The 24,918-nt window shown below is 32.2% G+C and overlaps 1 protein-coding gene across 6 annotated transcripts in view; it reads left to right on the top strand.

Annotated features, from left to right (window-relative positions):
• Window positions 1-24,918, top strand: part of KTN1 (kinectin 1) — a 136,168-nt gene that overhangs the window by 60,487 nt on the left and 50,763 nt on the right. For all 6 annotated transcript variants that reach the window (XR_012486485.1, XM_074290202.1, XM_074290204.1 and 3 more), the window contains exons 9-18: window positions 2,321-2,453; window positions 3,598-3,682; window positions 7,365-7,531; window positions 7,954-8,022; window positions 10,770-10,807; window positions 11,583-11,673; window positions 12,393-12,461; window positions 14,332-14,369; window positions 14,532-14,613; window positions 15,272-15,340. Coding sequence is in view for 5 of the 6 variants with exons in the window: in XM_074290202.1 (XP_074146303.1) it covers window positions 2,321-2,453; window positions 3,598-3,682; window positions 7,365-7,531; window positions 7,954-8,022; window positions 10,770-10,807; window positions 11,583-11,673; window positions 12,393-12,461; window positions 14,332-14,369; window positions 14,532-14,613; window positions 15,272-15,340 (841 nt within the window). In the remaining variant the exon portion in view is untranslated. The remainder of the gene's footprint in view (window positions 1-2,320; window positions 2,454-3,597; window positions 3,683-7,364; window positions 7,532-7,953; window positions 8,023-10,769; window positions 10,808-11,582; window positions 11,674-12,392; window positions 12,462-14,331; window positions 14,370-14,531; window positions 14,614-15,271; window positions 15,341-24,918) is intronic.

Raw genomic sequence — 24,918 nt, forward strand, 5'->3', positions numbered from 1 at the left:
GGAACAGTCAGAAAAAAAAAGAAAACAAAACATTGGATCCAAGGGATAAGGTATCTTGCTTGTGAAGAGCTAAGAGGACTGTGCTGCTGGGAAAAAGAATACTAGCTTCCCCTCAGCATTAAACATACACTTGGTCATAACCTATACATTACAGTGATTCTGAAACTCTGTGGATCATCATCGAAACCAAATCCTCATTTCCTACCATATGATCTGTCTCTCTGAACCCTCCCATTCCAGTCTCATCTAGATGCTATTTACCTCTTCATCTGTGCTCTCCGAAGTACTTATTCCATGGGCAAAAATATTCTCTTCATCTTAAATCTTTTCCTCTCTTTCTCCTTCCATCTTCTAGCAGTCGCTGAAGCTTGATTCTTTTCCCTGATAACAATCTTCCTGGCTACTCTTTTTATTACTTGTCTTTTCATTCTCCTTGGCTCTTTGGTGAAGCTTTTTCCCTACATCATGAATAACCTCTTTTCCTTTATCATTCATGCAATTCATATGTACTACTCAATCAAAATTCTGATAGCTGTTTACAGACCTGTAGCTTACTCCCCTTCCTCAGTAAATTCAGGACTTGGCTTACAATTTTTTCCTTCTCTTCAACTCCTGAACTCATACGAAGGAACTTAAATATATCTTCTAGATGTCCTTCAAACATGTCCTTAATCTATTGATTTCTCATGACTTGTTCCTTCTTTCCCATGTCATTCACAGAAAGGAACTTGCTATTACCCACAAATGCTGTATTTGTGAATTCAGAAATCTCTTTATTTGACCATAATCTATTTCCTTTGTTCCTCATCATCTTCCTTCCCTTTCCAAATTTTATTCTTCCATACTATGTCCAATCTCTCCACCCTTCAAGAACTCCCTCAAAAGGTCATGGTAGAATTGAGCTGGTTGAGTAAGAGGTCAAGATGGGGAAAAGAGGAGACTGGCTAATACATAGAGAGAAGGGAAGGCTAGAATATATATTTCTTGAATTGGATGTCCAGTAGACTTCTTAAAACTAAACACATCCAAAAACAGAATTCATTATTTTTCACTGTAAACTGCTGCGTCCCCTCCCTATTTTCCTTTATTTTATAGAGAGCAATGCTATCCTCCCTGTCTCTTACACTTATAATTTATGTGCATTCTTGGGCTCCCTATTTATTATCTCTCAAACTCCTCGAGGACTCTTCCTCTCCCCTATATACAATAGGTTGCCAAGGCTTGTTGATTTCACCTTTGTACCATTTCTCAAATATGCCTTCTTTTTTCTGACACTGCCACCATTCTAATGCAGACCCTCATTATTTCACCCCTGATTATTTTAATAATCTTCTGGTCAGTCTGCCTGCCTTAAGTTATTTCCCATTCTAATTTATCCTCCATTCAGCTATCACTGAAATTGCAGGTCTGATCACATAAATCTCCCCTTTTCTTTCCCCCAATTCAGTAAACTCCATTTGTTCTCTGTCCCCTTGAGAATCAGTTGATTCTATTTCAACTATTCAACAATAGTTTTTTTTATTAGACCACATCCACTCCTATATTCCACATATCCTATGCTCCCTTGTTAAATAAGATAGTAAACCTTATCCCACACATTTAAAAAAAAAATTAAAATATAGGGGCAGCTAGATGGCGTAGTGGATAGAGCACCAGCCTTGAATTCAGGAGGACAAGAGTTCAAATCTGGTCTCAGACATTTAATACTTCCTAGCTGTGTGACCCTGGGCAAGTCACTTAACCCAGCCTGGGGGGGGGGGAATTAAAATATAAACTTCACATAAAGTAGGGATGAATTAAACTGAAGTCTCTTTAAACCTTTGAAAGCAAGGTTAACCGAAGTTATATTCATAAGTACATAAGTACATGATACCATCTTCATATTAACGTGGAGTTAAAACAGTCAAATTTGTATGGAAGCTCCAACTGTTATAAGACAAAATTCTGATTACTATAAAATTTCAAAGGGATAAATTTTAGAAGATATTCTTGTGTCTTCTCTTTTGAAGGAGTCATAGAGACTGCTAAGATGAATAATATCTACTTTTCATGATGTAAAAATTAGAACCTCACATTATTTTAAAAAATTATATCTGACTTTTAAAAATTATATCTGAATTTGGCTATAATTTTGATTGTTTTTTAAAAAGGATAATGAAATCTCACTAAACCTCATTAATAGTTACATTTAGAGATAGAAAAAGAAAACTTGGAGTGAGTTACTTATTTTTTGTGTGTGTGTCTACTTAAGAATATCCTAAATTTTGCATATTTCATATGCTTGTTGTAGCAATTTAATTAATTCAGTTCTTATTTTCAGGCAGTCTTCTGAATTGAACAAGCTCCGCCAGGATTGTACAAGATTGGTGAATGAACTGAAAGAGAAAACAGGAAAGTTGCAGCAGGAGGAAATTCAGAAGAAGAATGCCGAGCAAGCAGTTGCTCAGTTGAAGGTGACTTACACATTTTTCAGAGATGTTCTATACCCTTGTGTAAACCTGTTAATTTTAGAAGAGCATCACAGTGAATGATAACCTAAATGTAAATTTAGGTTAGGTTAAAGGAATATAGTGTGAATCTTAATAGAATTTCTGTTCTCTGAGGTGACATGGCTATAGGGAAATGAGAATTTTGACAAAAAAATGGCCATACATTGTCATGGACAGTGCTGAACTTAGTGCAAACACTATTTCTATTGCATGCCTTATGATTTTAAGCAAAACTCTTTACATCTGAGCCTTAATTTCCTCTTCTGTAAAATAGGAATTACTGCTATTATAAAGTTGAATTAAGATAGCATATGTAAAAACAGTTTTCAAAACTTCTAATACTGTAGAAGTGCTATTATTGATATGTTGTGATTTTAATATTTATGTAGTGACATTGTTGCTTTTTCACAGGTGTCTGTTAAAATGATAAACAGACTATTGCAACAGCAATCATTATCTCTTGTTACCAGTTACAGAAGGTGTTAATTTGGCAGAGAGATAAATGGAACATATAGGACAGAGTATAACTATCTCATTTCTCAATATTTTAATATTTTTCTATGTTGGGGGAAAAAAAGAGTTAACTTTTTTGGTTAGCCTTTATTCCACATTGGTTTGGCTGGTGGCATTACAGCATTATTTATGTTGTAGTAGTCCATTATATTTTTTGGAATATGGTATATGGATGAATAACATTAAAAATTATAGTTGCTGTGGTCTACTTTTTTCAATCACTGCTGATAAATATTTATTAATATAAAGTCATTTCGCTTAAGCTTTTGGATATTTACAATGTAAGATTTATTAATAAGGTGCAGGCCTATCCTAAAAAGAGGTAATGAAAATAAGGCCTACCTTTTGGTTCAATTATTGTAATAGGCATCTCAGGATCTAACAGTTTTGAGAGTTCATATGTTTGAAATAATCACTAAATTGTTTATCCTGTTCATGTATCATTACCAGGTTTTGCAAATTTGCAGTTTGAGAAAAGAAAATATGCAAAAGAGGATTTTGGCAACATAAGTTGAGAGAGATCATTTACTACCTAATATGTGATGTTAGTCTGCTGAAAGCTTTTCTGCTCTTTCCTTTCTTTTAAAACCTTAAGGTTCAACTACAAGAAGCTGAGAGAAGGTGGGAAGAAGTCCAAAGCTATATCAGGAAAAGAACATCGGAGCATGAAGCAGCACAAGGTGGGCAGAAGAATTACTCATGTAAAATTTTTAATGAATCCCTAACTCTGCATTAACTTTTAAGGAATAATAATAATTTCATGTGGATAGTTTTAATGTTTTTGTTTGGTTTGAGAATGATCATTAATTTTAAAGAAATTAGTTTTGATGTTTCCTTTGTAAGACTGTATTTTTTTCTGGAAGTTCTCTGATTTTCCTTATTAAAAGTTATATTAGATATAACATTAGAATATCTATATTTGAATATTCATTTTTGTAAGTGTAACTTTTTTCTTTTGTTTCCCTTTGCTTCTGACTCTTTCTTTCTTTGAGATACAAGGAGATACTATGTTATTCCCTCATTTTCTTTGATAAATCTAGTGCCCTGTGAAAAGGGATTATTCAGAGACCATGGGACAGAGAATTGAGGTTTTAAATCTTTTATATCTTTTGATTTTATTATGACTTTTTTGAATGGAACAGAAAAGGAAGATTTTTTTGAGTATGCCAAAATATCTCGATTTTCTTTTACCTCTTAGAATACTGTGTTTAGATTTAAATAATTTCAACTAGCACTATTAAGCATACTTGTTTAAAGTAGTGGAGAAATAACTTATAGATATTGCCTTTCCATACTCTAAAAGGTGTGACTCCTCTTTTTAAAAAATAATATTGAGTCAAACAAGGAGCCTGTGATAGGTAGATATGTCTTTTGCATTCTGAGCATGGCATCTCTCAAGGTTTTGCAGCTGAACTGTTAAAGCCCTTCATACTCTAGTCTGTCGTTTTAGACTTATTTCACTTTATTCTTCCTGCATATTCAAGCCAAACTGATCTACTTGCAATTCCTTGTACCTAACATTCCTGTGTTGGTGCTTTTGCATAAGCTGTCTTTCATGCCTGGAATGCTTTTCCTCTTCATTCCTTATCTGTTATTGCTGTGTTCAATTTTGTTATGCTTCCTCATTCATGATTCAACTCCATCAGTAGACTTTTGTTTCCTGCCTTAGAAATGATTTAGTGTGTACTTTTTCTTTAGAAAGGTGGCATGGTATGATGGCTGCTGGGGTCTTATATACCTTTAAATTCTGTGATCTGGAGGGAAAGGCACTAGTAATTGAGGGAAGATAGAAAGGTGTCATCCTAGGTTTTATCAGCCCATCTTCCCTGTTAATCATGTTATTATTAACCATGTTAATAACTCATATTAACTCTGTTAACCATCTTAACAGTGAATTATTAGATATTGTGAGAGATTATGAAGGTATTCTTTATATAGCATCTTCTCTACACTCACATAATCATACAATTCAGGCTCTTGCCTTTTTTTCTCTAAGTTTATTTTTTGGCTATGCTATATGCTAACTAAGTACTGGAATTCTGAATGTAGGTTTTGAGAATGCAAAGCAAAAATGAAAGAAAGGTATTCTCAGGGGGCTGAGAGACACTATGTTCTTTTATTCAAGAACCTTATTGGATCTTGGATAAATAAAATTATTCAGTCTGGAGTTTGAATCTCCACTCTGACTCAAACTTAATTTTCCAGCTATTCTTCAAACTATATTCCCATTTCTATGCTTTTGCACTAGTTGCTTTGTAGGCCTGAAACATAATTTCTTTTCATACCTGTCTTCGAATAATTAGCTTCCTTCATGTATTAAATTAGATATCACTTAACAGTGTAAAATATTCCTTATCATTTCTCAGTGCTTAGTGTTTTTTTTCCCTCAAATTATATTAACTTAACTTTGCACATGTTGTGCACTATTCCTTAAGTACAGACACTATTTGATTTTAAATTTTTATATCCTTTCACATAGTATGTTGATAATAAATGTTGGATTGAATTGAGATTACTTTCTGTATTGTAACCTAAGGGGTGATGGTGTAATCATGGAAGGGTTCTTGGAGATGTGTGCCCTTGAGATGGGTCTTAGAGGAAGAAAAGGAACTTAGGTGAAACGGAATGCTTAGGGACAAGGAAATGTCTTTTTCAGTCATGGGATGATGGAAGCAAAGGCTAGAAAAGACAAGAAAAAGGATTGTATGTGGTTTGACTGGAGAAAGAATGTTATAAGAGAATTGTGGAAAGTTGGACTGGTGAAAGATGATGGAGGACCTTGACTAGTACATTTAGGAATTCAAAATTTATATGTTTGATGTAATAGAAATGAAGTATAATAAAAACAGGTCATAAGAAGCTTTCTTGAATAGTGTTGTAAATCAGTAGTATCAAACTCAAGTAGAAACAAGAACCACTAATCCAAACATGAAGATCTTTTCAGATCACATAATTGAGTTAGAAAACCATATCAACAGTATATCATGTTTTTATTATTTTGTTAATTATTCCCCAGTTACATTTTAATCTAGTTTGGGCTGGTTTGTGGCTTGAGTGTCACATGTTTAACATTGTAAATGATTGATTGCAGAGAGAGAATGAGTTTGTAAATGATACTCTTCTAGGTGATAAAAATTAGAATCTAATCAATCAACCAGAATTTTTAAAGGGCCAACTATGAATCAGGTGCTGAGAGAGTGAAGAGGAGAAAAAATACAGAAGACATGTTATAGAGAGAAAATTTATATCTACCACTTTAAAAAAATAATAATAGTTTTCTGTTGTTGTTTCTAGCTTTTAACATTTAACTAATTTGTAGGACCACAAGGAGCCTAATTTAATAACAAATTAAGGTAATTCTTGGGAAGTGAAGGTTATTTTTTTTTAAAAATGAGATTCAACAAATTAATTTTAAACATTTATTAATGGTGTAGTGGATGAAAGTATCAGGAAGACTTGGGTTCAAATATTGACTTGTACTGGCTGTTTGACCGTTATCAAGTCATTTAACCTCTTGTTGCTCCAGTTATCTCTCTAGAAGACTATAAGTTACAGATAAGTTGATTTATGTTGGGAGAGGAAGTTTCTATCATGGAAGGTTTGCCTGCACTGATGGAATTATAAAAGTAGACTAAAACTTCCAAGTCATTGAGCTCACTCTAAGTAGCTAGATAAAAAAATATATATATTGTATAACTGCTACCATACGTAGTCCTTTAAAAATACTTGAAACAAAATGGGAAAAGGACCTACATATGCGAATATTTTTGTGGTGGCATAAAATAGAAATTGAGGTAATGCTTATTAATTATAAAATGGCTGAAAAAACTATGGTATATGAATGTAATAAAATACTATTGTGCAATAAGAAATGATGAACAGAATGCATTCAGAAAAACCTAGAAAGACTGAAAAGAACTGATGAAAAATGAAATGAGCAGAACCAGGAGAACATTGTATACAGAACAGCAATATCATGTGATGATCAGCAATGAATGATTTAGCTTTTCTCAACAATACAGTGATCTAAGACACTTAAAAAAGATTTATATTAGAAAATGCTGGTCCACATCCAGAGAAAGAACTTATGAATACTTAATGCTGATCAAAGAACACTATTTTTGCTTTCTTTCTTATTTTCATGTTTTTATTCTTTTGGTCTGTTTCTTCCCAAGTATGATTAATACGGAAACAAGTTTTATGTAATTGCACATATATAACCTATATCAAATTGTTTACTGGTAGGGAAGGAGAAAAATTTGGAACTCAGAATTTTATAAAAATGAATGCTAAAAATTATCTTTGCATAACATTGGGAAAATATTATTAAAATAAAAATATTTAAAATATTGTGTGTTGCAGATTTACAGAATAAATATGTGGCCAAGGAGAATGAAGTCCAGGGCCTGCATAGTAAGCTTACAGATACCTTGGTATCAAAACAGCAGCTGGAAAAAAGATTAATGCAACTAATGGAATCTGAACAAAAGAGGGTTAAAAAAGAAGATTCTCTTCAAATGCAAGCACAGGTATCACATTTGTTTTTTATTCTTTTTGGAGAAAGCAGTGCTGGGTGGTGTTAAATTACTTGTAAAATAAGTGATGAAATGTTTATTAAATAGGACAATCTTGGTGGTATGCTTAAATTTGGGAAACTTCATTATGGAATGGAGGGCTTTAGCTTGAAGTTATATATTTCACTTTACTAGTAACAGTGCAACCTTGTGTTTTATCAGTTAGAGATTGTTCAACTACCAATCTCCAGGCTTGAAAATAATCTTTTTTTATTTAAAAAATAGTTTTAAAGATTAATTACCTATTATTATTAACCAATGCTCTTTTTTCAATATGGATACACATACTTTATCTTCATGGTTTTTTTTTTTTGTTGTTGTTTTTTTGTGGGGCGTGTGTGTGTGTGCATGTGCGTGTGTGTGCGTGCATGTGAAAGGATCTTCTGGAGCAAAATGAGGCTTTGAAAGCTCAGATTCAGCAATTTCATACTGAGATGGCAGCCCAGGTAATAATGTTGTCTTCCTGTTTGGCATTAATCAAATATTTGAAGGCTATTAACAGCTAAAAATTCTTTTGGTCATTTAGTTAAAGTAGTTAATGTAGATATTTGAGTGTTCTACAAAAAAAACCAATTTTATGGTTTAAAACCAAATGAAGTTATGTTAACATCTCTTATTTTTAGTAATTGTAACTGCCAAAAAATCATCTCATCCTCATTGTCCCAGTGTTCCATTTACTAGATCACAGAATGAATTTTCTTTATCTGAACACAATTTATCATTCATAGATTATGCCTTATTTTCTATGCCTTACTCTTAAAATTTGTTCTTCTTCATGACTTGAGAGTTTCTAACTCTCAATCCTTTCTCAGGTCATCATTCCTGTTGTGACTTAACTTTCTTCAGTTTTCAGTTTTGACTTTATGGTTAATTGATTAAACTCCATCTTGCTTTTTGCTCTTAAATCCTTCCTTGCTTTGTCTTGTCTTGATGCTACTTTTACCTTACCAAACTTTTATTGCTGTTATTTATATAGTTATGGTTTGCTTTTATGTCAACCATCTACCACCCACAGGGCATTCGAGCCAAACTTGCTGTAACAGTTGAGTTCTGGACGTGTCACATTTTCACTATCATCTTAACCATCATCTCCATTGGGATTCTAAAGGAGACAGATCCATGAGCTCTAGATTCTTCAGAATAATAGTATCCCTTAAGCCAACAGACCTGCTTCCTACCCTGCCCCACTGAGGGAAGAAGTCATCATAAAGAAGGGCCTATTTTCCTTATCACCAGCAGTTGCTGGCCAAATATCCTCAGCAGGCAGAGGCACAGGAACTTTGGGAAATAGTGCATGCCCAGACTACCAGACTGGCTTCCAGTTTAGCTCTCAGAGTCATCCCTCCCAACAGCCATTCTCAGAGCAAGCAGGCCAGCCAAACTGAGTGAGCAAGTTCTGGGCAAGTCAGATCACTGCCAGGATCTTGACCATCATCTGTCCTCTGACTGATAGAGACAGCCTAATATTTTGAACCCCAAAGTCTCTGGAGCTTCATGTCCACAGTTCTCCATTGTTCTGAGAAGAAATCCTGTGAAAATGCCTCCTGTAAGATTGCTCTCTTAGGGTCTATCTATCTATATATTTTGAAGTTCCAGAAAGGAATATTTTTGCCACTGAAATCTTTGGTATTTTAGTTGGTTCAGAAACAGATTACAAAGGGTTAAGAAATGAGAGGAGAGAATGTATAGATAGATTGCTTTTGGCAAGGGTTTATCTGTAAAAGGGAAAAGAGAATGGATTGAGGGAATAACAGGTTCCCTTAGAAAGAAAAAGAGAGCTATATGTGAAATTTGGAATTTCCATTACATAACAGCTTGGTTTTTTATTTTAAATAATTATAATAAATTCAGCATAACATTCCAAGCTGACTTGTAGGCCTTTGCCTTCTTCTCTACTTTTTTTTCTTTGTAAAAATGACTCAAAATATCATTTTTTCTTTTCCTTTTTTTTTTTTTTTGTTATCCTCTTATGTCTTACCTTCATGGTAAATTATTTTTTACCTTGACTATTTGCTTCTTCCCCTCTCCAGGCCACCCTATATACTTACATCCCATTGAAGAGGAAAACCAACCCATGTAACATAATAGACAAAATAAATCCCCAAAAAAGTGTGCTTTTTATTTTTTGTTATCAGTTTATCATTCCTTTATCAGAAGTTAGACATGTTTCATCATCACTTCTCCAGAAACATGGTCATTGCATTAAATAAAATTCTTAAGTCAGCATAATTTTTGAAAAAATATAATCAAAATATAGAACTTTTTTTATATTCTTTAAAATTCAGTGAAAACATAGTTGTAAGATGAATTTTCTTAACTTTAAAATGCTACCAATCTGCCTCTTGTGGATATACTTGATCTATATACTAGATTATTTTAAAGTATATTATAAAACTCTGATATTGCCATAACTTAAAATCCTCTTATCTTTTGAACCTTGGAAGTTGTGGTCAGCTTATAATTTCAACTTTGAATTTTAGTAAGAGAATGTTATATAAGGTAAAAAGAAAACAAAGTACTAATTTATTCAAATGTTATGAAGAGAGAACAAGTCTCAAGCCTTACCCTTTGCTGTGTGTAGCCGTAACAAATTTTAAAATACCAGTCAGGATTCATGTGATAGGGGAATATCATTGTAAAATGATATTGTATTGATGTTTGATTTCATATTTCTTTTTAAAATAAAAAATTTAAATATTTCACATTTCTTTATTTGGCTTCTAAAAATAGATCATTTTAGTATTATAATTTCTTGTAAAGGAAGAAATTTATGTGATTACTTGCTTATTATTTATCATTTGTATCCTTATCCATTAGTTTTAAACAAATATAATAAATCTACTGTAATGTAGTACTTTAGTTGTGGTTTCACTTAAAGAGTTTCTGAGTTTCACTCAGAGTTTTTAAAATTGAATGTTTTTAAATGTGTAAGATAAAATACATAGCATTGTAAGGTAAATCAGTTATAATGCAATCATCTGCCAGTCTATCTATATATGTATCTATCAGTCTATTATCAATCTAATTGTCTACATATCTATAACCCAAACAAGAATAAATATCCCAAGTTAATACCTCCGTACTACTTTAAGGATCTTATTAGTTTTTTGCATATTTGAAGATTTTGTTGTACTACATTTCTATTTCCTTTCAAATATGTATTTCTATTGATTCTGTTTTGTTTTGTTTTTAGACCTCGGCTTCAGTTCTAGCAGAAGAATTACATAAAGTGTAAGGCTTCATAAATTCATATCTTCTTTTAAAAAAAAAGATAATTGCTTGTTCATCATTTAGTCATTGTAGCAGGCATAGCATCTCCCATTTGATTTATAGATTTGAAATAACTCTTTTGGTGTAGTAGTGAAAGGATTCTATTCATCTTGCTTTTGTTCCTATTATTTAGAAAACAAAAAACCTCTTCCTTTATAATTAGTCCATAAAGACTGATTTAATTGTTGAGTTAGGAATATCCTAATATATATAGCTTGAGTAATGATAATGTATTAAAATTTTTGTGGTGTTATCTTTTTAGAGGTTGTGTTATAAAAGAAGAAAATTATAACTTCTGATTTGTCATAAAAAATTTAAGTGTACACATCTAAAAATGAATATAATAACAGTTTCATATTTTAGTCATTTCATAGTGTGAAATAATCTATGTACTAGTAAAGGTTTAAACCCCTTCAAATCTACCACAAACTTGTCATGGATGGCTTAATTCTTGTGGCCAAAAATTTCAAATTGTTCTTGGTGGTCAGATTTTTTTTTTTTTTCAATCTGAGACTTCTGATCACAGATAGGCAGGTTCTTAAATGACGTTCCACTTAGCATCCTGTATTTGAAGCTTATTAAAGCCTTTTAAATCCTACTAGGCCTTGTGTTTCGCTGATAAGGCCTTAAGAATGAGATATCAAAATAAAACTTAAGTATTGGATTTATTAAGATAATATTTACTGCTACCAGGACTCTACTTTTTTTGTGACTCATGACATATTTATTTTTAAAGGATTGCAGAAAAGGATAAACAGATAAAACAGACAGAAGATTCCTTAGCAAATGAACACGATCTTTTAACAAGCAAAGAAGAGGAGCTTAAGGTATTGTAGAATGGTATATAGCCATAATGTTAAATATAGGTATTAAGGCTGGGAAATGGGATTTCTTAAAACAGAAGAGCAGTTTTATCATTTAGCTGATAGCTTTGCTTTTATCATTCTGAGAACACCTGAGAGAAAAATATTTCTGATAAATAGAATCATTAAGACTTGTCAAAAAGAATTTGAATGGTTTCCAAAAGACTTTAGTATTCCCTTCTAATGAGTAAAAGCTTATTCCTCCTAGGAAAAAAAAATTCCAAAAATTTTTTCCTTTTTGAAATATATCATCAAAATACTTAAAATGTGTCTTGGTGTAAGACATTTGCTTGGTGCTCTGTAAAAAAAGTTTAAAATTTAGAGAAACACCAGCTCATCTTTGAATTTTAAGCTACACATTTTTTAATTAGCATATTCTATAAAATCTAAAGAGGGTTTTAATTTACTAAAATAATAATAGTTAACATTATATAGTGTTTTTAAGGTTTACGGAGTGTCTTAAGTATGTAATCTCAAATGAGACTCACATTTCTGTGAGATATATATGCTATATTACTAATTTCATTTTACTTTTTAGGAAACAGACAGAGATTAAATGATTTATACAGGATTACATAGCCAGCATTTGTCTAAATCATAATTTGAACTCACATCTTTTCGACTCCATGTCTACCACTCTGTTAACTAGATCACCTAACATGATTTCCCCCTCCTTTTTCTAGGTTATCCAGAACATGAATTTCTTTTTAAAAGCCGAAGTGCAAAAATTGCAAGCTCTGACAAATGAACAGGTAAAACTATACATTGGTAGGTAAGTTCCAAAAAGCAAGAAAGTGCTTTATAACTATTTTTACTTCATTGCAATGACCTGATTTCTTTATATGAGAAAAGAGGCATAATGTCTAATTGTAGTGACTCATTACTTATACCAGCAATGTTGCACTAGAAAAGGAATCCTGTGTTTTACGGGTGATGATGGCTTAGCCTTAGTTGCCTCTTTGTAAATGCTTAAGTTGATGAAGTGATCTATTTTGAAATAGAAAGTTGTTGATGTAACTAACCTATTTTTAAAAATTTATATATATATATATATATATATATATATATATATATATATATATATATATATATATATGTTTCATTTGGCCTATAAGGATATTAAATTGTATAGGTTGAATAAGTAACACTTGGAAAAATAATGTGTGATATAATTGCAGGATATTAGAAAAATAAAACCCCTAACAGTGATTCGACATAGGAAAGCAGCATGTTATACTCCTATGTAGGGCTACTCCCATGTTGATGGACAACATAGTGCCTTCTTGTCATTTTTTGGTTTTTTTGCATGTGTTTTCTTGTTCTAATGTTTTTATACTGATACTCTATGGTTTTTCTTAGAATTCCATATGAGACTAATCAATATCCTGTAGATCTATCCATTTCTTAAAAACGTGTACTAGGGATACCAGTGTCCTCCTAAGATCTGTTTAATCTCTTCTTCATTACCAAGTTGACCCACTTCCTTTTTGATTATATTTTGCCCACTATTTTTTACATTCAAGTCTTTTTTTTGGCAGCATATCATTGTCCACCTTTCTCATGCATGTATCTTAATATCCTTTTGTTATTTATAATTTTGATTCTGATGTCCTGTGGTTCTCTGATTCACAGCTTAAATAGATAGTATATTGGTGAAGATAATGACTTTTTTGCAGCAGAGTGAGCCTTTTGGGATTTTGTAGCAATATGGAAAAAATATAATCATGACATAATTCTTTCTCCTTAATTTTGTCAAGCTCATTATCCATTTGTAATACTTTTTTTTTTTTTAAACTTTTTAATATTCTTGATAGAGACAAGAAAAGAAAAGAGTAGATTTCCCTATCTTGCCCTGCCGGGAAATAGAGTACTCAGGGGCCATTTCCCATTGCTGATCTACACAAAAGCTTTGACCATTTCCATTTCTGACCTGGGCCAGTTTTTTCTTTCTTAGCCCAACATGGTAACCTTTTTATACTGAGAGCTCACTAAATGAGTGAAGCTGTCAAATTGGTTTTGGTTGTTATTCAACTTAGAACTCCTGAACTCAGATGGTCCACTAGAATCAGCCTCCTTAATAGCAGGGATTAAAAGTATACCCTATTACACTTGGCTTTACTTCATTTTTCCAGTGTATGTAGCTGTGTATTTTGCTGAAAAGTTGTAGTGCTCTGGGGATCCTTGTATAAATATTGTAGTGAGTATAAGTATATTTGGAGAACCTCACCAACACTAGGAATCCTATTTTTGTACTTCTGTACAACTATGACATTGGTAAACTACTTGAGACAAACATTATCTCCCTATTTCATAACTTGTAGGAATTAATACTTAGAAAATCCTTGTAGGAAGTTTTTTCTAGTTAAATCTGTAGGATTTCAAAGTATGTTTGGGTATTATCTTGTCTGAAAAATGCTTTCAGGAGTGCAGTTAGTTTTGCAGAGTCATGCCCATTATTAAATTCAATAAATCAGTGGTATCTTTGATTCTTAGTTGTGTTACTAGAAATGTGGTTCCAATATAGAATAAATATTAAGGTGAATGCTTGCTTTTTCTTTTTTTGGGTTGAAAAATGAGTGATTTCTGTGATGTTAATGATTTTATATTTCTTTTTAAATATAGGCTGCTGCTGCACATGAACTAGAAAAGATGCAAAAAAGGTGATTTAAAAAAAAAATCAGTGTTGTAATATAAAAGTTGTAGATTTATGTTGCTTTAAATCAAAATAAATCCAGAAATCTTATAATGTACATGTTAATTGCTTTAATCATGTAACCATTTCCATGTGACATTTTAGTTAATCCCATTTATCTGTATTATAGCATTCATGTTAAGGATGATCAGATAAGATCACTTGAAGAACAGTTACAAAATGAACTTACACATAAAATGGAAGAATTTAAGGTAAGAAAAGATTTATTAAAAGACCAATGTGAAGCTTTTCATAACTATTTCAAGATATGTGGTATAATTATTTAAAAGTTGAAAAAATTTTAGAAATTATTTCTTTCTCTAAAAATAAACAAACAGACATCTAAAATAGTACTTCGAGTCTGACTTGGATAAGTTCAGTACATTACCATTGTCTCTATTATATATAGAGATACTATATATATATATAGATCTACTTTGGACTTGAAATGATTAAACTGGCAATTAAAAAAAATTAATTTGTGGTTTATATTCTGTAGCTTAACATTGACAAATACCAAATTACATTTTGGTTAACACTGAAATAAAAATAAAGACAATTATTATAAGCCAATTACTTGGAGTATTCAAAATATTGTAATTGGTAGGATTCTTTACTTTTTTTTTAAGTAAAGTCTCTGCCTTCAGCAGTGTATGGGACTTTCTTCCACCTGCAGATTGCAGCCAGTTTATAATCTGATATATAAATCCTGAGCAATTGTTTAACACATTTAGAGATTAAGTGAATGTTCAAGGTCATATGGGGCAATTAGCAAGACGCCTAATTTTATCTGTGCTATTGGAATTGCCTAGGTACTTCTGAAGTGATAACATTTTGATAGGTTATTAATGAGAACCTAAATTCTTTCAGATTCTAAAGGATCAAAACAAAGCTTTACAGATAGAAGTTCAAAAATTACAGGCTATTGTAGCTGAACAGGTAAGTATCTACTTTGCTTGTTGGATACAGAGTATCTCACAAAGGCTAGTTTTTACAAAAATTATAGTATTTTCTAAATTTTGGGAATTGTTTCAATTTGATGTAACTTAATACTTTTTTACTTTTTTGGGCTTGATATATATGTGGGGATTCAAAAATTTTTCATTTTTTTGAGGGAAGTTATTCTAATGAACATTTGTAAGCACCTTATCTAAAGGTATTATAGTTTACAAAAAGGAATATAAAAAGCTATATTTAATATATGTTGTTTTTCTAAATAAGAATCCTCATTTTATCATAAGTAGTTGAGGCTAATTTTGATTCCAGCTCAAAGGCTTTTCTCGCCAGTCCGTTTTCTTGTACCCCAGTTATTTATTTGAATTTTTCTATAATAGATGGGAATTATGGTGGCTTACTAGAGTCTTTTATTCAATAAAGTTATGTTAATAACTTGGAACATTTTGATTTGCTTTTGACTTATGTATTTCTTAGAAGTATGAATGGTACAGGAGGTGAAAGAAAGCACTGGTATGCATGTGAATTAAGAAACACTAACTCACATGTCAACAAAATCACAATTAGCAGTGTTTATATTCAGCAGTCCACTAAAAATCTATTTCTTCCTTATATGTTTTTTCTGTTTTGAATATTAAATCTATTATATTCTGATTTTATGCTGACGTCTATATTTATGGAAGCAGTTCCCCCCCCAAAAAAAAATTCTCCTTTATTATTAAAAAGTTTCATTTATATAACACTTTAAAATTTGCAAACCAGCACTTTATAAACATCAAGTTTCACAGTTATACATAGAAATAAGAACTACAGGTATTATACCAATTTTTCATATGAAAACATCAAGGTTTAGAGAAGGTATAAAAATTCATGTTTGCACAGGTTTTAAGTGTTAGAAGTATAAAGCTACTTATTTGAAAGATAAAAGCTGTAGATAGATGCCTATACTTGTATAAGATGGTAGGATCATCCAAAGCCCTCGTTTTACAGATCAGGAAACTTATGTTTAGTTTCTCATGGAGTATCTCATGAAGTCATTAGCTTCCTTTTACACAAACTTAATTTTTAAATATTTTAGTGGGTTTTTTGGGGGGGAGGGGTGGGCTGAGGCAATTTGGGTTAAGTGACTTACTCAGGGTCACAAAGCTAGGAAGTGATAGGTCAGAGGTCAGATTTGAACTCAGGTCCCCCTGACCTAGCTACCCCAATTTTTAAGTATTTTATGCTTAATTTTTAAGTACTTTCTTTAGTGTATTTTTGTACATCTTTTTTTCCATTTGGCCAGTTCTGCTTTTAAAGGCATTCTTTTCTTCATTGGATAGTTGTGCCTCTTTTACCATTTAGCCTATTCTGGGTTTTTAAAAAGTTGTTATTTCTTCTCTCCCTCCTTCCCTATTTCTCTCCCTCCTTCCCTATTTCTCTCCCTTCTTTCTTTCTTCCCTTCCTCCTCTCTCTTCTTCCCACCATTTCTCTCTTCCTTCTTCCCTCTCTCCCTTCCTCCCTCCTTTCCTTCTATCCTTTCCCAAACTGTTGACTCTTTTTTCATGATTTTCTAGTATCACTCTCATTTCCCCTTTACCATCTCTCCCTCTCTCCTCCCCCCAACTTCCCCTTCCCCAGAATACTTCTCTTATTTGATTTGTAAAATTCTTTTTTGAGTTCTTCCAGGGATTTTTTTGAGCCAATTCATATTTTTCCTTGAAAGCTTTGTCTTATAGCAATTTTGACTTTATTGTCTTCTGAGTTTGTCTTTTGATCTTTCTTCTCAATAACTGTTTGTGGTTAGTTATGTTCTTTTTTTCTCTTGTTGGCTCATAAAGCCAACATAAAGTTAAGTTAGATTCTGTTCCGGAGATGTGGAGGGGACACTGTCCCAATCTTCAGGGTTTTTGGTGCAGCTGTTTTCAGAGCTAGTTTTGAGGCTTTGTGAATTTTTAGTTCTTACAAGGTGGTATTATTTAAAGAGGGATGTTCTTGCTTAGTTCCTGCTCTGTGCTCCAGCCTGTGAGGACCATGAGCACTCTTATTATCTACCTGGAATTGTGATCCATATGATGAATACAGCAGTCCTGCATTCATTGCTAGTAAAAGGTCTTCTGTAATCTCCTTTTGACCATTTGTCTAATCCCTTAACTGTCTGTGGAGTGAGAGCTCTGGAAACCAGTGCTGCCTATTCAGTGATCCTAAGGCCTCCTATTGGCTTGCTGGGATATGATTTGCATTGGACTTTGCTGAAGTCTTACCCCATTGAATCAAACCTTTTCTACCAACCTTTTAAATTGTCTTGGGCTGGAAAATTGTTTCATTCCTTCCTTTTGTTGGTTCTGCTGCTCCAGATTTGTTTTAAGATGTTTAGTTGTTTAAAGGGAAATTTGGGAAAGTTTCCTGCCTTTACCATTTTGACTGTTCTCCTCTAAAACTTTAAAAAATGATTTCTTTTAGGATATTTTAGAATGTTGTACTTTTTTCATTTGGGGAGAGGATAAATTTCTTTTTTGGGGAAGGGTAGCTGGAGGAGTAACTCATGGTACTAAATCCTTTGTAATTTAATCATTGTACTTATGAAGGTTTTCTTAAAAGCCTGTTTTTATAGGATAAATTTCTAACAAATAGCTGGCCACCTTATAATGATGGTATATATTTTGTGTTACTTTGTCTCCCAAATCTTGAACACACTACCTTACTTTGTATATTTTGTTATTATGTGAAAGAGAAAAAATTGGCTAAAGGAAAAGATCTGAAGTTAGTGTGTACTGATATCAAGTAGGGAGTATAATATTGATTTCATTGCTTCTTATTTAGTTTCAGGTTCAAAGTAGAACTTTATTATTGAGTAAAACACTGAGTTTTAAATCACTTTCTGTGTCTGGAATCAGATTACTCAATTTATTGTCACAGTTGATGTTTTTCCCTTAAGATGCTCTCACTTGCCAAAACATTCGTAATTGAGAAATCCTCATCATATTCTATTTTTTAATTACATATCTCCTTCAGTCTTCAGGAAGTGAATTACCTTAATTTCTTAATTTCCTTTTTTTTTTTTTTTTTTTTTTTTGGTGTTTGAATTTTTACTGAATTTCATTTAGAACAAGAAGATTATTATAGCCAGATTCCCAAATTATTAGAGAAAATCTCAAAATTGCTTATCAGAAATTGCGGCTTATTCAACAAACATTTATTGAGCCCTGATTTTTCTCAAATTCTGGGCTAGGTGCTAGCAAACAAAGACAAATATGTATCAAGCCTTGTCCTAGAGAAGACAGCAAATACATACATATAAATTCATAAAAATTGTATGTAAAATGAATACAAGATAATTGGAAGGGGAGAGCATTTTCAGCTAAGGAAATCTGGAAAAGACATTATGTAATAGCTAATAAGTGGAATTTTGAAGGAAACAAAGGATTCTAAAAAGCTGAGCAAAGAATATATCCAAAGCATGAAAGCTAGCTATTGAAAAGATAGGCAGAATGGGACTTGAAGTTCATGTATGAAGAACAACAAGAAAGTACAGAAGAGGGAGTAATGTAGAGTAAAATTCCAAAAATACATACTTCTTACCAAAATAACTGTCTGAATGAGAGCCAGATCCTTTAGCTATCACAGTGGGATATCTACTGCAACAAAACCCTGAAGTTTATACCAGGCCAAATAAAGATTAAAATATCAAATGAGAATTTATATTAAATTACTTCTTCCAAATTTCAGACTGCACAATTCATCCAGAAGTCTGATGGTAATAGGAAAGAACAGTATTAACAAAGCCAACATCAGTGCAGAGTAGAATCCTGGTATGACCAGAAACAATTTTCAAGGCATTGTGTCTGGAGGCAGCATGAGAAGAGCATTGTTCTTTAAAAAGCCTTTGGGTGGGAGCTTGGAAGCCTTGAGGAGTAGTAGTAGACATCCAACAGCAAGATACCATAATCCTGGGAAAACATAGGCTCAGGAATTCTGAGAGCCTTAATACTCTGTCCTTGGATAATAGAGAAAACTGAATATGCAGTCAGTACTTGGTATTTCAAAGATCCAGAAATATTAATCCTGGGAAATAGAGAACTCATGTGATTCAGTATAAGATTAGACTGTACCAGTCACCTTTTCCAAAATTGCAACAAGGTATAGGCTAGCTCTGGCCTAGGGTCTCTATTCAGAATTTAAAGATAAGAGATGAGTAAATCAAAGAAACACTGACCAGCATCAAAAATTGTTGTTTATGTAAGTTTCTTTAAAAGAAGGACCAGATAATTACAACTTTAAGCAGATACTCAAAGGAAAAAAAAATTTGTATTTAAGGCTCTACAGAAATGAAGTAAGAGATTAAAAAAGGAATGAAGGGGAAGGAATTAGAGACCATGCATTTTAAAACAGAAGTGAAAACTACAAAATGAATTATTTTATAAAAACTAGAATAGACCAAATCAATAGCTAACACTCTAAAAGAGCAAGAAATATTAAAACTAAATTAAAAGGTGGAAAAAATAGAAGGAAATATAAAATGCCTAATATAAAAAAAATTGACTTGAGAAACAGGTTAAACAGAAATAATTTAAGATTCTAGTGGACTCCCTGACTGCCATGATTAAAAAAACCAACTTGAACATCGTATTTCAAAAAAATACACTTTTAAGTGCACAGATCTATTAAAAACTGAGGCTAACAATATAGAAATAATCTGTTGATTACTTTCTGAGAAAAGAACCTCAAAAGAAGGTGCCAGGAATGTCATACCTAAAATCCAGAGTTTTCTGCCAAAAAACAACTATCCAGAAAGGTATCCAGAAAGAAGTTGTCTTTAAGTACCAGAGAACTGCAGTCAGACCTAAATGAAACCTAGCAGCTTCTGCCTAAAATGATTTGACCTCTGAGGCTGAATATAGTATTACAGGGAACAAAGTGTATTTTTAGTGAAATAGAAGATTTTTCAAGCATTTCTGATGAATATTTAAGCATTCAGTAAGAAACTTTGAAATACAAGCAAGATTTTAGAGAACCGTAGAAAGATAAATTGGAACATTTGAAAGGAGTTATATGATGATATAGTGCTGCAATTCTTATGGAGTGAAGAAATAACTATCCCTTCAGAAACTTAATATCTTAAAAGGGTATTGAGATAACAAGAAAAACAAGTCTACAGGAGTAAATTGATTTTGTTCTGAATACTTAAATTGGAATAGGAGAAGGGAGAGTAAAAAGAATAAAATATTGTATAAAGGAGAAAAAGGTAGTGCGGCTTGCTAGTTTTCATGTGAGAATATGCCAACAAAAAAGGGAGTGAGTGGGAAGAGTGGGGGCCAAATATTCCTTCCTCTTATGTGAAATGAACAAGTAGTGGTTGAATGCACATACATACATATCACAACATTTTAATGTAGAATATATCAGATAACAGAGTGGGGGGAACAGTGATAGGGAGTTAAATAAGTGGGTAATATTGAGGAAGGGATTGTTACTAGCAAAATGGATTTCTTGATCCTGAAGAAGATAAATCAACAGGAAGGTAAGGGAAAATAAAAACAAAGAACTAGAATCTAAGGAAGTAACTTGAATTGCCTCTTAAACAATTAGAGAATAACCAATGTCATATATGAATATACTGGAATATTATCATAGTATAACAATCTCTAGAAGACCTGTAGTGAAGTGTTTTACCCATTTCCTGACAGAAGAGAAGGTGATAGACATACGAGTTAGAGAAATTGACTTTTTTAGAGAAAATACATTTTTCAACATGGTTACTGCATATATTCATTTTGTTTTAACTATGTTTATGTCTTAGAAGAATATTCTCTCTCCCCCATGCCCCTCAAATTCTTAATTGGTAGTGAGGTCAGAAGGAAGAAGAGGTTAGCAATAGTGATATCAAAAAAAAAAAAAAAAAAAAAAAGGACTTTGAAACTTTTTTTTTTTTTTTTTTTGGTAATTAGATTTATTTGTTTGTTTTGTTTATTATGGCTTTTTATTTACAAAACACATGCATGGGTAATTTTTTCAATATCGACCCTTGCAAAATCTTTTGTTCCAAATTTTAAATCCTTCCTGTCACCAGCTCCCCTAGATGGCAGGTAGTCCAATACATGTTAAAATATATGTTAAATCCAATATATATGTATGTGTGTGTATATATATATATATATACATACATATATATATATATGCAGTTATCTTGCTGCACAAGAAACATCAGATCTAGAAAGAAAAAAAAAACCTGATTAGGAAAACAAAAAGAGTGAAAATACTATGTTGTGGCCCATACTTAGTTCCCATACTCCTCTCTCTCTGGGCGTACATGGCTTTCTTCATTACTGATCATTGTATTGTCTTCCTGTTGTCATGTATAATGATCTCCTGGTTCTGTTCCGTTTCACTTAGCATTAGTTCATTTAAGTCTCTCCAGGCCTCTTTGAAATCATCCTATTGATGGCATTGAAACATTCTTTAAAATGTACAGAAGACATTGGCTGTCTCTGTGCCTTTGCACTAGCTTTCCCTCACACCTGAGATAGTTTACTTATTTATGTTTGTTTCCTTGAACTTTTCCTTTTAAGACTCAGTTGAAATTTCATTTAATCTAGAAGGTTTTTCCCATTTCATTCTTCTGAGATTACTTTTCATCCACTCTCTCTTGTCTCTACCTAGTTGTTTACTTTATTCTCCCAAAAGAATGGAAGCTCCTTGAGGGCAAGGGCTATGATTTTTGCATTTAGAACAGTGGCCAGCATATAGTAAGCATTTAATAAATGACTTACTAGGAGCACTTTAAAATGACATTTTGGGCTGAATAGAGCTATATGAGTAATAAATTACTAATGCAAATTCAATTAAATGCAAATTCAAATAAAAAAATAAAATGTACAGGAGAGAACAGAAAGACACAGAGAAGAAAGCACAGGCCAGTTGGATAATTTTGAAAGTAATGTATAGAATTTATTCTTGAAAATTCATACTTGAAAGTGATATAAAATGTGAATCAAAATTTCTTTTAATTTTTGAATTCTGCTGTGCATATGACGTGGTTCCTGTGTGTGTGTGTGTGTGTGTGTGTGTGTGTGTGTGTGTGTGTGTGTGTGTGTGTGTGTATTCAGATTAAAAAAAAAGGTCATTGGTTAAAAAAAAAAAGAAAAAAAGCAAAACAGTTTTGGTTCATCTATTAAAACAATAGGGAGCCACTGTAGTTTATTGAATAGGTGAATGACATGCTTATAACCTGTGCTATAGAAAAATTCCATCAACTGTGTAGAACAGAAAGACTTGAGACAGGGAAATTAAACTTGTTGGAAATGGAGTGGGAAATAGTGGATTGAATTTTGATAGTAGTAACAAGATTTGAGTTTGGGTTAAGCCTGTGATACTAGGCAAGTCATCATTTATTTAAATTGTCCCAGTCATTTTCCTCTTTTATAAAATGGCATTAATAATAATTGTACTATCTTCCTCAGTAGGTTGTTGTTAGTAATATATAAAGAAATATAAGAATTGCTTTGCAGATTTTTAAAGCTCTGTCATATGCTGTAATTACTATAGATCTTAAATCTTGTGATTTTTCTCTCAGACTGATGTGGTGAAGACAAGTTGGTTTATTGTAAATTCCACAAATGTACTTGGATGTAAATTTCCCAGAACATTCCCAAGTAAACCATAACTGCAATATCTCATTAAATCACTCAAGAATCTTGTTAACAGAAAATTCCAAATTTCAGAATTGTCATTAGCCTGCCTTTTTTTCTATTGAAAAATATTCTTGTTAATTGGCCACAGACAATCACTAATCCTGAGTTGTCACACTTATCTTTGACCTGAACATAGATTTTCTAATAGTGTGTTCCTTTATAAGAACTCTATTCTTTTGCTGATCACTTCTTTTAGTGTTTCCCTTACTAATAAATGCACATGATTTCTCTGAATCCCTTTTAACCCTCTAATATTTCATTTCTGATAGTTAACATAAATTCATCCTAATTTTAATTTTAATGATTTATTTCCTGTTGCTATAACGATTTTACATAGTTTTAGATAGTTGATTAAAGTAGCAGCTTTTCAGATGGGCTACTCTTTAGAAATTTCTATAGTCAAAATCTGACACATATAAAGGAAAGGTGATGCTTGTTTCTTGAAATCAGTTATTCAAAAGTGTAGGTCAATAGCAATTCTTAAAAGTTCTTTCCTATTACTGAAAATTCTTTTATAGTTCTAGAAAGTAACTGACCCACAATATGTGTATGGAGAGGTGGGTTTTTTTTTTTTTTTTTTTTTTTTTTTTTTTTTTGGTTTCATGGAAAATGAAAGAATCCATCTTTGGCTCCTTGGATTCATCGTTGCTCATACTATCAATATAAGAGAACATAAAGAATGATATAATTCTTCCTTTCTCAACCCTTTTGCAGCATTCAGAATTCTAAGTGACAGTTGGGAAAGGGAACAGTTTGGTTATCCAATCAGTCCTTCCACCTCAGGTTTCTCTTCATCTTCATCCTGGAGATTGAAGTGCCACTTGTTGAAATAGATAGCATAATGTTCCCATGTTGTTTCTTCAGGTGCAGGAAAAAACGTCAGGTGGAGTAATAGTCTGCTTATATGTCATAAGGGGAAGAGTATTGTTAGTACAAAGCCTTTGAGTAGTCAGACATGGGAAATAAATTTATTTTTAAAAGCTTAGGCAGATTTGTCCACAATGAATTAGACTTTCTTTATGTTATAATTTCAATAGGACCCCGAAGTCATATAGAAAAGGGTTTTGCAGATTTTACTTACCTAATTCTAGTAGATTAGAATATTCATTGTTCAAACAATTTAAAAAACAAACCAACAACAATCCCAAAACTACCACTAAGACTAAAAAACATCATTTAAATCAATTTCCCTATTTTCTGGCAAACATTTGTTTATACCTTCACTGCAGAGCTATAATAGCATTAGTTATTTTGTAGTCTTCTTGAGCCAATGAAATGTTACAGTAATACACTTATTTTAACACAATCCCTTGTACAGAGTAGTTACTTAGTGGTAAAAGAATTTAAATCGATAAAAAGGAAGTGATATAAAAACAACATCATTTTTACCTATTGTTGGTAGAGGCCATTCAGATGACCTTTGAATTGGAATTTGATTTCTGGTATTTGATCAGTTGATTAAAGAACAGATTTAATTATAGGGAAGTTAACAATGAAAAGTCTGAGTTTTCCAATTTAACAAACTGGAGGGTTAATAGTTTGCATATGATAAACAATGAAACTTGAAACCTTGAGAAATATAGAAAATTTGAAGTTATCACTCTGTTTTTGTCATTCTGTGATGAAATCTAAGTCAGTCTTAATAGATTATATAAGTGATGCATCAGAGATAGTGTATTGTGTCTTAGCTAATTGTAGGAAATAACTTGAAGATGATAGTTTTGAAATTTGTTATATTCCTTTCCTGTTTTTGTGGATCATTTGCATGTATTATTATTTTCTCCATATCCTTTTATTTTGGAGAATAATATTTCAAAAAGTTATCACTTCATCAGGACACCAATTGTTCCTTCCTAGATTTCGTGGCTAATTAAACTTTCAAATTATTACTAT

The sequence above is a fragment of the Sminthopsis crassicaudata genome, chromosome 2, assembly GCF_048593235.1.
Source record: "Sminthopsis crassicaudata isolate SCR6 chromosome 2, ASM4859323v1, whole genome shotgun sequence".
NCBI classification, from domain to species: Eukaryota; Metazoa; Chordata; class Mammalia; order Dasyuromorphia; family Dasyuridae; genus Sminthopsis; species Sminthopsis crassicaudata.